The following is a 14,895-nucleotide window of genomic DNA, read 5'->3' as shown; positions in this document are numbered from 1 at the left end:
TTAGTTATAAAACTATATTTTTTCTGCTAATCGTATTTTCAAAAACCTGCGGAGGACTTTCGAAGGTGCATGTTTCAAATAAATAAAGCAGATACTTATCTCTAAGAAACGTATAAGATCTAACTATTCGTAGGAATATTTTTAGAGATGATGAACAATTTCTTCTTTAATTCTGTTACAAATATAGGTGAGGAGAGTATAGGCCGATGCTTAAAGGGGTTACCCAAATGATGTCGATAAATTTAGGGATTAGGTAAGTGAGAATAAAAATATTACTTCCTGCAGTTGGGCTATAATTATACTTTCGTTCGTCATCTGATCGCTCAATTTAGATGGTCAATTTCTAAAGGAGGATCTAGTTAATTACGCGATAAACATATGACACTCCCAAACTAAAACCTGGTACTATTACCATCTGTGTATTGGTATAATATACGCGTGGTGCCAATGTTTCGCGTTGGGTATTTAGGCCGTTCACTCACGCGCGAAGAAGTACCTCTAGAATTTCGTGTCTCCGCTCCTTCAGCTTATATCTCTTCGAGGTATCTTCTATTTACAATTCTTCATTTTTCTACACCCACCTACTGGCTGCGTAGGCTCACTCGGTACCACATCCGATATAAGATTCTCTCTTCAGTCGTGCCTTCTTTTTCCTGAGCCTAACATGGCTACTGCCTCCTTTCTACCTCATTTCGCCTACTCTCGCCAAGTATTCACCAAGTTGAACGGCAGGGGTAACACACTCTCGTTACTTTTGAAGAGGAACATTTTGACTAAACATTTGAACATTGGCTGAGCTAGAAGTTCAAACAAGTCGTCCCGACATTAGTAAAATGCACACTATTAGCCCACCCTATATCACTAGAAAATTAGGCGAATCAATTTCCAACTAAAAGTTGACGTTTATATAAAAACTTGTCGAGGTTAATGTTAATAGTAAGTGTCGGGAGCTGTTGGCACGCGTGGAATGAAGAGCCTTCCACCACCCTCCTACGCATTGTAACCCAGCCACCTGAGTTAATGGCTTTAAAATGTTGCTCGATGACTTATGCCTAGCTGATCATTACTATTTATTTATAAAGCGGACACCATTCAATCATCCGAGTATTTACGAAACGTTTGAACAAGATTGAGATAAGTAAACACGCGTACTGTCAGAAAGCGTTAACCCTTGGCTCGTATAATCTGCCAACTCTCAAGAAGGTAGAGCACTAACAAAATGACAAAAGCCCCAACCACACTAGCCGCCGAGGAAGGTAACCGGGTAAATGGTGACGCGAAAGACGCAAAAATCAAGTCGTCCCCATCCGGAGAGCTTAGCTCGAGGAAACCATGAGGGACATTCTCGGCGTCACTTATAGCTCCTCTCTGTTTCTCGTTTTTGTAGACTGAGCGTTTATGGTATGTGTCGAAGCGCATAGGAGGAATCGTACAGTTGGAACTTGGTCGTAATCGCGTACGCGTGCGCCCGTGTGTGCGTGTGTGTTTGTGTCGTAAGAAGGAACTGTAGAGGGAACCCAACTTCTCTGGCTCCGGGTGTGTGTCTAATTATAGCTCGGAGGAAGCGGTGCCGGCCTCTCTGTCCCCGAGCAAATCTTTCTCAGCCGAACGGCAGCCACACTTAGCTCCTGCTTTCACTCGGCCCCCAAGCCATAGCCGCAGTCGCTGCCCGAGAATTCTTCGCGTGATATTTCGCTCCGAGGAATTCTACTAGTATCCATAGGCAACTAGTGGTGAGTCGTCCGCTTTGACCTCTGTTTAAACCCTTTTTGTTTCTATTTTGATTGCATGAGCAGTTTGACCACCGCCCCCGTTCGGACGTTCTGACCCCTGCCCGTGCAGGTTTTGAACTTTTGACCCCCTCCACCGTAGACCACCGGTATTCATTGACCTAGTTTACAGACCAAGTCACAGCATTCGCCTCAGAATTTTGCTCATTTTCTTTAGAGTTTTAAAAGGTTTTTTTCGGGTTTTATTTTAATCGGAAGTGTATAGTGTCTTTACGGAAATGAACGCGTCACTAAAAGTGCCTAATTCCGTGGTTACCCGTATCGCTTTGCGTACGGTCGCCGTAGTTGGATTGTACGACGCGGTTAAAGGAATTATCTATCTGGAAAGTCATCGTCGGTTCCGATTCTGTCAACAAAATGGCTACCATCTAGAGGAACGCGGCGCTAAAAATAGCGCGTCTCTCGAGAGTACGTCTTCTTTTTCAAACGGTGATGCTCCGGAGGAAATGAGGTTAAGCCTAACGCGATCCGGCCAATGTGCTGCCTTTTTACGAAGCCAAAAATGGCTTTCTCGCGGTTTTTCAAACAAGCGGTATCCTCTTAGAAATAGGCGCGTTTCGTAAAAATCACGCGTCGATTTCGAAAGCGGCTCTAACGACGTTTGACGCGCTGCAAACGCATACTTGTAGATTTAATTTGGAACGGGTTTTTTGGGTATTATAGCCTCTATAGGTCGGGCGTCGTAGTCACTAGTTAAGTCCAGCGTAATTCTGTTTTGTTGGTTGTATGGCTTTTATTTTCACACCATTTCTTTGGCAATGTGTGGCTATTTCAAGGGTGTCCCTCTCATCTTGCACCCTTTTGACCCTTGAACCCTGCCTGCTTGACCCTGCAGATCTTACGTCGCTGAGTTCCGACGCTTTCAAAAGCCTCCCACGATGTCCGACGATGAGAGAGAGTACAGGTAAGATCACTGACCCGATACCAAAAAGGTCACTATTAGGTCCATCTATGTCACTGTAGCTAGCTCTATCGTCTGTGGTATATATCAATGTGGTCAAGGTCGGATGATAGTTTAGCTCAAAGTACAATACTTACCAGCCTACGCTATGCCTTGGATCAAATCAAGGACTCAACTTCTCTAATTGCTGGGCTAGCTGCTACTTTACTTATAAATGTCCCAATCTTTTTCCGTGGTTAATATTTAGGATTATAATAAGATTAGCCAACTTAGGGTATTGGCATTTACTTGATACGCGTAACTATCATTTAGTCAGTGGTTTTTTTAATAACTGTCTTAGTTCGAAAACCAGGTACGAGGAAATCGTTCCACCATTGGCGCTTTAAATATCGTTGGATACCATTTAAATTATTTTTTAAGTCCAAGAAATTATGGCTTAAATGAGATTGTTTTAAGAAATTATAAACTTAATAGTAATTGAAAATAGGTACTAAAATCTGAGCTCGCGTTTTACACCCAATTAGAATTTGAATAACTGTATTAAGTCCATACCGTTAATTTGCTTGACTTTGGAACTGAGGTACAGCGTAGTACTCGTATCAAGGGCACACTTGTGCCATCAATATACACACTTTTAATTATATCTCTAATGAGATTCGTATTAATTAGTTTATTCAATAACGTTCTCGTCATGTGAAGTTTCTCGTACTTTGTAAATACTATTTTTGTGCCCCTATCAACTGAAATAATTTTGTAAACTTCAAGTAGGATTACTTCGTTTTGATATCGCCTCTTTTTTTTACTTCCCGAGACTTGGTTCTATTACAATTTTTTTTTGTGCACGATGATTTTGATTTTTTCCCATTTTAGAAATTTATCATTTTCCCCCATTTGTTCAGGCTTGTAAAAGCATGTGTTGTGTTACACGAACTTTTACTCGTTTTATATATTTACATATTTTTTATCATTCTTTTTTTCTAAATATTTAAAATTTTAATAAAATTTAATTAATTTTAGCGAGGAGGAAGAAGAGGAGACCGAATCGTAAGTCTTATTTTGTAAGGTAATTAATATTAATTTATTAATTTTTGCCTTTTGCTTTTTTTTTGCAGCATTCTCAAGAGGTAAAGAATTGCTTGAATTGGGAGCCTCTTTCTCCACTATTTCTCAAATCATTCTTAAATTTTTGGTTTTATTTTCATTTTGATTTTTTTGACTTTTTTTTTAAATTTGAAAAAATCTGAAATTTACATCTAAGAAACATTTTGCATTTTTCTTTTTCATTTTAAAAAAATCTCCGAATCTGTAGATCCGATTCTAAGCGGAAGATGTAAGTTCAAATGTTTCGGAATTTTTAAGTTTTTGTTTATTTTTAATTTTTATGATTTATTTTATTATTTGATAACTTAATTATTATTATTTTGTTTTTATTTGTGTTTGTTTTGAAATTCGTTTCTTTTTATAAAGTGGGTTTAGATAACTTAATGATGGACATTTTTAAGATCAGTCACCAACTAGATGTTGCCACTAAGTACTAGGGAGTTTAAGCTATTTCCACCAATGAGAAAGCGGGCGAAAGGTTATTGCCCTATTGCCATTCTTTTCTATTGGGCAATTAAAAAGCGTGACCTCTCACCCGCTTTCCCATTAATGTAAATAGCTTAACTTCCCCTTGAAATTACAAGGAGACATCCCGAGGTGTTCCTCCCCGATTGTTTTCAAATTCGGGGGTTAAGTAGACCTCCATGTACCTTGAAAACTCCTAAAGGGAAAAGTTTCAATGGCCATTCGTTTTGCCATGCCAACCAAAAATGTTTAAGTTTAAACTTTCTCTACGTAAAATAGCATGGGAATATCACGGATTTGCCATTTTCGAAAATTAAAAAATAAAAATTTTGGCAAAACAATTGGGTAAAATTGATAAAATTGGAACCTTTTCCCTTTAGGAGCTTCAAAGCTACATGAAGGTCTACTTAACCACCAAGTTTGAAAAAATTCGGGAATAAACACCTCGGGATGTCTCCGTGTTAGTGGCGCCATCTAAAAATTCCCCTCATTCGTTTTTTAATATCCTTGTTTTAATTGATTTCGTATTTTAAATGTAGTAGTAATAATTACGAAAAGAAACGAAGCATATTTTATCAAAGTGTTAATTAAACTGTACTCTTTCATAAAGAACCGAAGAAGCTCCCAAGATGACTGAAGCAGAAATGGCCATGGAGGTAAGTCTCCGCATCGCGTTCTTATAGATGGTTTTCCCTAAATGGTGCTAGGACCGAGCGTTTACGGGTTCTACGGATTATTTTAAGACGAAAATGTTCTATGACATTTTTCCTATTTAGGACACCATTTCGAAGTTACGAAACAATCGATGTATGGAAAAATTAACTGTTTCATTCATAGACATTGGCACGCGGCCGAAATAAAAATTATCTGATTTAAATTTTTAATAGGTTTAGTTAAGTTTATTTTCACTTATTTCCTAAAAGAAATAAATAATCGCCATGGTAACGAAAAAATAGCGCGTTCACATTTTCGTTTTAAAATAATCTGTAGAACCCGTAGACGCTCGGTCCTACCACCATTTAGGGAACACTCTGTATTTCGCTAAGGCTGGAATTGACAATATCGTTCCCTCTCAATTCGCAGGAGAAGATGAAGAAGAAGAAGGAGGAGGAAGAGCAGATGTGGCAGGAGTACATGGAACAGCGTCGCGCCCAAAGAGCCAAGGAAGAAGAGGAACTCAAAAAGCTGAAAGAAAGACAGGTACGTTTCTCAGATGTTTGAAACGAAAATACTAGCTCCATTACTCTTGGCTGGCTGGCTGGCTGGCTGGCTGGCTGGCTGGCTGGCTGGTTGTCTGGTACGATAACGAAACGTCTTTGGTTTTAGTTGAAGCGTAAAGCCCAGCGCGCGGAACAGGAGAAACGAATGATGGAATACAAAAGGAAACAAGAGGATCAACGAATCCGCGAAATGGTAAATATAATTGAATAATTTTGTTTCGGAAGTAAAAAGGTTGAAGGTTATTCGTTCTTCGACTGTATAGGAAGAGAAAAAATCTCGCGAGGCTGAAGCTAAACGCAAGCGTTTGGAAGAAGCTGAACGTAAGAGGCAATTGATGCAAGAGGCGATGGAGAAGAAGAAGATCGAGCCAATGAAGCCTAACTTCGTCATCACCAAGAGGGACGACGGTGGACCAGGCGCCGCCATCGGAACTAGCGCTACTGACAAAGTAAGCTCTCAGCCGCTTTCTTCGTTCGACCACTGTTTCACTCGGATTCTTTTCTCCTAGTTTTCTAACGTCATGGCCGCCCGTAGCGAAATGGGCAAGACCAAGGATCAGCTGGAGGAAGACAAGGAGATCGCTTTGACTTTCCGCGTGAAGGCTCTGGAAATCGAGGGTTTGGGCATCGATGACTTGAAAAAGAAGGCTGGAGAATTGTGGGATAAGATCGTCAGCTTGGAGAGCGAGAAATACGATTTGGAAGAGAGACAGAAACGACAAGACTACGACGTAAGTCGTTCTTTTCAACGCTCAGTAGCGGCGCTAAGGTTTTAGCACAGGTGGGCTAAGAATTTGGTGGCCCTCTCGTCGCGTTTACTGGACCCCCTACTGACCTTGTATCCGACCTGGTGCGGAGACGTGCGTGCCTGGGGTATTTCTCTAAATTCCCTTAAGCCTATTACTTTTCTTTCTATTGTCCATTCAACTTTATCTCAATTTCCGCTCCCTTCCTCCCGAATCTATCTGTTTATGGGGTACGTCAAGTTGATAAGATTTCTTGTGATCTCGCGAACTTGACGGTTTTAAAAACCGGAAGTAAGAGCGATTGACGTAAGAGATCTTACAAAATTAGTAAGATCGCATTAGAGGTAGTTTTATATAAGAATTCAAGATGGCGTCGAATGGCGTCGAACGGCGTCGAATGGCGGTGAATTATTTCACAGAGACCTCAAAGACGATGATACGAGAAAAATTTGTAAATTTAAAGTTCCTGCCGAAGAATTTCAGCGAATTTTGAATGGTAAATATATCTTAATTGTTCTTCGAGGCTTTTATAATATTAAATCAACATTTCGGCGTACTATTTATGAAATAGCATTTGATGACAAGGCTTAATGATTTACTTTCTACATCCATGCTCTGACAGAGCCGCCATTTTGTTTGGGACTTCGCGATCTTTTCAACTTGACGCAAAACACGTGAAATCTTATAATAAGAATTTTTCTTGCTAGACCGTTTCTTATAATAAGGAAAATATCCTCTCCACTTGAAGTACCCATGGTCTACTATCTTCTTGAGTAAACGAATTGATTTTCAAAGATAGTTTTTCCAGAAAAACGTTTCTAGGCAATAAAACAAAATTCTAGAGATAAGGAAAATTCATAAATTCAAATACGTGCCCTCTTAATTATAAATATGTGGCCCTTTTAATATAAATAAGTGGCCCCTCTCAGAAATGAAGGGGGGCTAAAGCCCACTTCAGCCCACCCTTAGCGCCGCTACTGTCAACGGTTTTCTTTCAACGGTAATTATTGATATCGTCGCTTTGAAATCCCAATAGTTGAAAGAGTTGGCCGAGCGACAGAGGCAAATCAACAGGAACAAGGCCTTGAAGAAGGGCTTGGATCCCGAGTAAGTAAAACTGAACGTCTTCTGGGAAATCTCTTACTAATATTCCTTTTTTTACTTTATAGTGCCGCTGAGGGCAAACACCCGGTAAGTTATTTCACCTCCATTTTATCCCTTGGCGATGCTACGAAGCTCACGTGGAGAATCGCGTCAATATTTGACACTCTATATAATTCGTTAGTCTGAACAAGATCTTTTTATGAAGAAAGGTTTATCTCTAGCGCGCGTGGAGATAAAAGGGAAAAATATCATTTATTCGTAGCGTCATCTAACGAGCACTAGTGGAACTAATATGATTTTTAGCGTTAAAATTATGGTATACTGAATAAACAAAGCGCCATTTATTGATACTTAACATTTTAATATATTATGTAATTTGCTTAAATATTAGAATATTATTACAAATAATTAAGAATACAAAATAATTGGTAACTTAAATTAATTTGTTTAATATAATGTTATAAATAGTTTAGGGTGCCGGTATAGATGGCGCCAAACAGTGCAGTGATAAATCTTGCGCAACCTGAAACTGAAGAACGAGTTTCCAAAAAGAAAAACTAGACTGCGCTGACCTCTTAATAAAAAGATCCTGGTTTAAGTTTGAACAAAACCACGTGATACTTTAAGCAAAGCCAACCGTTTTTAGAGCTAAAATAATATAGTTTAAACCGTGTTCGAATTTGGGTCAAAGAATTCGACCACGCGTTTGATAAAAAAATCTGGTTTTATTAAAATGCTTCTGATGGCTGTGATGGAATGAAGTTTGAAAAAAGGCTATCCAACAAGAGAATATATGAGATTTTAGATTAAATCTTTCAAATAATTTATATAATTAACGTCAGTTTTTCATAAACATTGTTGAATGGCGTTTTTTCAATAAAAGTGTAAAATGTACTCGTGGTTAATAGAGAACTGGTTGATCATTCGCGTTATATCAGAAGTAAGTGAATTTCTGATTATAAGAAAGTCAACCAAGGCTCTTCGACCATTCATGACGTATCCGTGGATGTTTGGTCGTGCGCTGTTTAGCGTCTAACTTGTGTTTGTCTGGATAACGCTTATTGCTAGCTTTTAGCGCCTGGTCGAGAAACAACGATTTCGTCGTTAAGAATTGTATTCGATTAACTCGTTATTTTTGCCGTCGTTTTGTGGCGTATAGCCCAAGATCCACGTAGCCAGCAAATACGAGCGTCGTATCGACCGCAGGACCTACGGAGACAAAAAACAATTGTTTGAGGGTGTAAGTAAAACCTTTTCCGAGCACTATCCGACTGACGGGGTTTCGTTTTTCGTCTTTGCCTTTAGCCGAAAGTTAATGTGGCCAGCAAGTACGAAAGGCGTGTGGACAGGAGGACCTATAAAGATAAAAAAGAACTTTTCGAAGGAGTACGTAGAACACGCAATACAGAACCTTTTTTGAACGCCCACTTTTTGATTCTTTGCGGAACAATTTTTTTTAACTGTTGGGTCACGTTTAGATTTTAGCTTTCACTCACTCACTCGTTTATATCCTGATAGTACATTAAATGAGTAACTTAGCTAGTATCCGAGGGACGATAACGCCTTGTCTCCGGGAATGATTGTCCCTCGTAAAGCCGCTTTACGTACAGGGTTGAAAGTCAAGAAAAATAATTTTACGAGGTTTTAGCGTTTGGAAATTAAAATCCTAAATGCAATTATTTGAGACGCGTACAAATAGCTTAACTCAATCGCGAACCCTGTACGTAATTTTGTCAAGCAGTAATATCAAGCTCTGTGGCTTTTGCAATCCAGTTTTGTACTATGGTTTCCGAGAAATCGATGTTTAGTTAATCGATCGTTTTTCTCAAAGTCTATGTAGATGTCACCACTAGTTCATTGATGGCTAAAATTTTCGATTTCTCGCGTACCACGCATGAAAACGTTACCTTAAAATCCCAAGCGTTATTGTTTGTCAAATATATTTTTCTTGCGTTTCATTTTTATTTTAATCGATCTACTAACGCTTCGCTAAAATATTACTGCTGGTCCGCTTAATTAATGACGTAGTCAAGTGACCCAACATTTAATTTTTGATTGGGTAAAACCCCTTTCCCTTTAAAAAAGAAAAAAAAACAACGTTTTATTGCGAAATTTTTCAAATCTCGCACATTTTAAACGTTTTATCTAATTTAATATTTAGATAAAGTTGATCTCCTACACTCCAAAACAGTTCCGGACTTTTTAACTATATGGCGATTTCCACCCGTTCTCTCATTTTAAAGATTTTTGCATTCAAACCAAAAATTTCCAAATACTCCTGACTCTTAAAATTAAATCCTTGCTTGGGTATGTTGTTAAAGAGTTTTGGTTCGCCACGTTTTTTCTTTACTACTGGCAAAGTTGAATCGATTCTATTTCTTTTATCTCTTTATTTTCTTTATCGATTGAAGTTTCGCGTTATCGAACGCGCATTCCTACTGGCGCCATAGAACAAGGACAAAAATCCAAATCGGTAAAAGTAAAAGGAAATTTGGCAAAATATCTAATAGATCCGTTTATAGTGTACCGTTGCCTTCTTATTTTAATGTTGAAGGTCAAGTTTAGTCAAGGTCACGCGACTGTTAAAACCCACTAAGTGGTTTGTAGCCTCGGGATCAAAATAGTTTTCGAGGTTATTTGATGCGAAGCTGGTTTGGTCGTCTTGGTCCGAGAAGAAGGCTAATTTTATTCTCGATTGATCAAAGCTAACACGAAGATTAATATAATGGAGGACTGCAGTCGATGCTTACTATTTTGTCGTCGTGTACCCTGCTTTACCAAAAATCTAATAGCAGGATATCTTAACGAATACTAGTTGCGTAAGGCTCGCGTGATCTAGCATTGTAATCGATTTAAATAGTTTGCTAGTCGCGATTCTAACCCCGCGTCCTGTTATTAAAACAGTTATCCCGAGCGGTTTACCTTACCACGACCGCAATTCATTTCGCGTATAAGTAAAACTTCTCTACGAAACTTCAAACGATGAAACGATCGTAGTCAGGATGATATTAAATAACCTTGGCGTTCGCGGGTTGCTTTTGTGAACAGGGTTTGGAAGCCATGTCCGACGCCGTACTCGAAAAGGAATGGGAAAATAAGTTGATCAACTACAAGGAGAAGGATCACTCCCAACTGCCCAAGTGGAACCCGGAGCACCCCGAGAACAAGAAAGAGTCCGCCCACAGGCGAGGCATCCTAGAAGAGGAGGACGACGAAGAGGACCTCCTTCCACCCATACCTACCTTCGAGGACGAGCCCAAACCCGCGCCAGCTCCCGCCAAACAGCCTGAGCCCGAGGAAGAGGAGGAAGAAGAGGAAGAGGAGGAAGAAGAGGAAGAGGAAGAAGAAGAGGAGGAAGAAGAAGAAGAGGAATAAACCATTTTTACGATTGCGGATAAAAGAAAACACTTATTCAGGCTTAAACACTAATATAATAAAAGGTAAAACACTCTCGAGCATTTCTTTAACGTTTAATTATATCTTCAATTTTCTATTTTCAGACCGAGTCGAAAATATATTCCCCCCCACAATGCAAATTGGAAACAAATAGTGTATTAAAATTATCGGGCGTCAGAACTGTGATGTTTTTTTTCCTCTCCAAAACATACCACGCTTGTCAATCCCGCGCTTTTCTGTTTGGCTACTCGGGCTCGAGCTATGGCGATCCGATAACTAGCAGAAGGTTTTCGGGAGCTTCGTCGCGGTATCGCCGAAAAAATGGAAAGAAACCACCAATTCGACCGTGTTCATTTTACGATCATTCTTAATACTATTAATTTTTAAACCTCGCTTATACGACGGGGAATCTTCTCCGAGTACTTCGTCACGTGAGCGAGACAGCCAATGGAAACGGGCAGCTTTTTCTACGTCATCCAATTTCATTTGTTATTTATTTTTTCTCCCGCGTATCTTTTCTCTCTTTCAAAAAATAATCAATCAAATCTATCTTCTTTCATTTTCAAACCACGCAGTATAAATACATTCTTTTCTTCTATGATCGGTCTTTTTTATTTTTCAAACAGTGTGTTTGTATTGGGCCTAGACACGAATGGTATATTATAACACAATAATAAATCCAAATTTATCTGGTGTTGTTTTTAAAAATATCCACATTTTTTATTCATTTTTCTTTATTTCGTGTAGCACATATTGGTCGTGGCTGACTTGTTTCACGTCCGTGTCCCTGGGGATTTTTTATTACGGCATTATTTCACGGCGTTTCGTTGGCTTGGTTTAATAAAGTCGTAACTTGAAAAATTTACTTTTGAGAAATTCAACTTCAAAGTTTTAGAACCTTATACTAAATCAGGTATTTTAGAGAAGTATAAAATATAATCCGTTTTAGAGTATAATATATATGAAAACAAGTTGCAATGAGTTAGAAAACTAAAATCTAATGTTAAAATAGAAAATATCAAGTTACTACATTTTACAACCCAGTTGTTTAGATCAATAATATCGTAACTTGAAGTTACTACTTTTTTCAACCCAGTTGTTTAGATCAATAATATCGTAACTTGAAGTTACTACTTTTTTCAACCCAGTCGTTTAGATCAATAATATCGTAACTTGAAGTTACTAAATTAATTTTCAAAAAATTTCTGGATTAATAATATCGTAACCAAGATACGACATTTTTTAAATTGTAATATCTTCATAACTATAAATTATATTTAATTTTTAACTGAATTAGGGGAAAGATCGTCCGTTTTTATATTAGAAAAAGTCCTTAGTAGAGTTACGACTAAGTTAGAGTTACGACTTTATTAAACCAAGCCAACGGATTATTCTTAGGGCTACTCCGAAACTACATTCAAGTCTCATACGCGTGACGCCAGCGGTGATTTTATCTCTACTATGCGTTTAGGAACAGGCAATTTTAGGCAAATATTTTTAATAAAGTCATAGAAAAGTTTCACGATCTTTTCCTAACGATTGTTGAGCACGATATGTTTGAAACGTACTACTTCATCAGAAAATTATAGCGTTTTCCATTAGATTGCTCGAGATTCGCTTCGAATCTGTCTCTGATGTCATAGATCCCGCCCCAATCGACAAGAGTAAAACCGCAAATGGAACATCCCATTAGCATATTACCACGCGTTGTTGTTTTTCGTCTGCTAGTAATTTGAATTTTCGCGTCTTGCTCTGCCATTTTGGCAAAAAATCTAAAAGGAACACGCAAAAATTTGCTCCGATCTCGATCTCGATCCGTTGATCTGTCGAAATCGGCAGATCGGTTTTGGGCGATCTCGGAGCACCCGAGAGCGGGAAATGGAACACGCGAAACTTGATCGGAGCAGATCCGAGCACGCTAATGGAACATAAAATGTTGATCAGAGCGATCTAGAGCAATCAAATGGAAAACGGTATTAATTAACTACATTTTCTAAAATTATTTCTGAACTGCATAAGAATGATGCCGGCCACCACGTTCTCTCAAACATTTAATTTTTAAATCAAAACTTGAGTAACTGGCCTTGGAACAGCACGGAGCTATGAATTACTTAAGTCCCTATATGGTTTAAAGCAAAGTAGATAGTTTTGCATTGAACTTTTGAATGTTATTTACCTAGTAAATTAGCTTTATATTGTCTAAACTACGAGGATCGCTATTAGAGTAATAGACTAGCATTTCCCGCTTAGGCATCTCTAGGTGTTCTCGGGCTTAAATGTAATTTACCCTCCAAAGCGTTCTTTATAGAAGAGCCCAACAATTTTAAGGATTACCTCCGCAACAAAGCACTAACTAACTCACCGATTTTGTTGAAACTCGGGGGTAAGGTAGACCTTAAGGTAGTATGAAAATTGCCAAAGGGAAAAGTTGCAATGGGCTTTAGTTTTCCTATGGAAACCCAAAATGTTTTTGACCTCTCCATTTAAAAAAGCATGGCATTTTCTCGGTTACCCAAATTTTGTTCAAATTTAACCAAAATTGATCAATTTTAGGCAAAATCAATGATAAATTTTACCCAAAATAGGTCAAATTCACCTTTTTGGGTATGTTTTGAAAATTTAATTTTTTCAAAGTACGTACCCTGTGAAACCGAGAAAATCCCATGCTTTGTTAAATGGAGTTTTTTTTTGAGAGATCAAAAACATTTTCGGTTGCCCTGGGAAAACTAAAGCCCATTGCAACTTTTCCCTTTGGAAATTTTCATACTACCATAAGGTCTACCTAACCCCCAGTTTCAACAAAATCGGTGATAACCACCTCGAGTAGTCTCCTGTAAGCAGCGTCGAAAATGTCAGAAGCCATAGGAGGGAGGGGACAATATTATGCCTCTTACAGGGGCGACAGAAATACTAGAGGTTAATAATAATAATAATCAGCTAGGCTAATACCCAAGACCCCACCCTAGGCCCAATTCAGCTAGCGACTTTTAAAGCAATTAATTCAGGGGTGGCCGGGTTACAATGCGTAAGAGGGTGGTGGCAAGCCCTTCATGCCACGCGAGCCAACAGTTCCCTATACTCACTATTACCTTTAACCTCAACAAATTTTATATTCCCTTTCATCTCTAATACACCAATACGCAAATTAGGGTCAATTACAAGGGGGAGGGAGGAATCGGTTATCGGTCTTTGGTGACGCCTTTTTTATATTTCAATTTTGACTGAATTATATCGATAAATTAGTTAATTCATGCCACAATATTTCGGGCCCACGGATGTTAATTTAAGTTAATAATTTGTGTTATAAAAATGGTATATGACACGCCTAACACGAAAGATCTAATTTTGAAACTTTGACTCGACCATGTCTTGGATGGAAAACTCTTTCGAGGTAAAACTCGCTATTTATTAAATGGTTACAATTAACCAAAGAATGTATAAGGGTTAGAAGAGAATATCTGGGCAGCAACGTGTCCCTGGAAGATAAATCACGTCTCTCCGCTCGGGCAGCACCGTGTTCTTCTCCTTTATCCCAACATTCTCTGTTAGGCCGAATAGATTATTTATTTAAAGAACACATAATCGCTTAAAAAATTAGATCCGAATTTCAAGTGTTCTGTGCTCTGAAATGCAAACGATACTGGGTTCCTTTATCTGTGTTACATTAAATGCCAATTTTTATCTTTACTTGATGGGGATTTCGGAAAGGATGATTTCAAACAGGTGAGGAATTCCTTGAAAGAAAACAAAGCAGTTTTAAACCCGCGGCGTGGGGGGGGGGGGGTAAAAGAAAAATTTAAACCCAAAAACAGCACAGATTTAGTATTTTTGCATTTGGAAATTTTATGGATTTAATCTGATAATTAACAGAAGAATTTAAGAGATTTTAGCCAGTTTATTTTGATACAAAACCAATATTTCTTAAATATTCAACCCAGCATAAGGCTCCTACACCCCAGGCTATGTCAGTTTCTTGGTCTATCCCATTAGTTAGCGCGAAATTAAACAGCTAAATAATGTATGGAGCAACTTAAGTGCGGCCATGGTGTTAATTTGAGGGCCACAGATACACTTTAAGCATTTTTGGAATTTGACTGCCAACCTAACGCAAACGCTGATTATTGAATCTGCGTATTTTATTAACTCCAGTTCTACGAATCGGCCAATGCCGT

At 38.5% G+C, this 14,895-nt stretch overlaps 1 protein-coding gene across 2 annotated transcripts; it reads left to right on the top strand.

Moving 5' to 3' along the window:
- The first annotated feature begins 1,494 nt into the window (after positions 1-1,494).
- On the top strand, positions 1,495-11,433 carry up (Troponin T, skeletal muscle). Of its 2 annotated transcripts, XM_090173003.1 has the most exons (14): positions 1,495-1,733; positions 3,709-3,735; positions 3,804-3,815; positions 4,001-4,021; positions 4,868-4,913; positions 5,341-5,457; positions 5,584-5,670; positions 5,741-5,926; positions 5,987-6,208; positions 7,260-7,330; positions 7,393-7,414; positions 8,487-8,567; positions 10,376-10,767; positions 10,828-11,433. In XM_090173003.1, the coding sequence occupies exons 5-13, from the start codon at positions 4,887-4,889 to the stop codon at positions 10,700-10,702; spliced, it is 1,140 nt and encodes a 379-aa protein (XP_090029129.1). In that variant the 5' UTR covers positions 1,495-1,733; positions 3,709-3,735; positions 3,804-3,815; positions 4,001-4,021; positions 4,868-4,886; the 3' UTR covers positions 10,703-10,767; positions 10,828-11,433. The 2 variants fall into 2 exon arrangements, with proteins under 2 accessions (XP_090029129.1, XP_090029128.1); XM_090173002.1 differs by lacking the exons at positions 1,495-1,733; positions 3,709-3,735; positions 3,804-3,815; positions 8,487-8,567 and adding an exon at positions 8,633-8,713.
- The last annotated feature ends 3,462 nt before the right edge of the window (positions 11,434-14,895 follow it).

Source organism: Leiobunum rupestre, chromosome 4 (genome assembly GCF_980474605.1).
Source record: "Leiobunum rupestre chromosome 4, qqLeiRupe1.1.hap1, whole genome shotgun sequence".
NCBI classification, from domain to species: Eukaryota; Metazoa; Arthropoda; class Arachnida; order Opiliones; family Sclerosomatidae; genus Leiobunum; species Leiobunum rupestre.
This window is presented reverse-complemented; position numbering and strand designations above follow the sequence as displayed.

Excerpts from the sequence above, each read along its gene's own strand:
- up (XM_090173003.1), top strand. The coding sequence starts at position 4,887 with ATGACTGAAGCAGAAATGGCCATGGAG. Across the intron at positions 5,458-5,583 it reads AAAAGCTGAAAGAAAGACAG|TTGAAGCGTAAAGCCCAGCG; the intron begins GTACGTTTCTCA and ends CTTTGGTTTTAG. Across the intron at positions 7,331-7,392 it reads AAGAAGGGCTTGGATCCCGA|TGCCGCTGAGGGCAAACACC; the intron begins GTAAGTAAAACT and ends TTTACTTTATAG.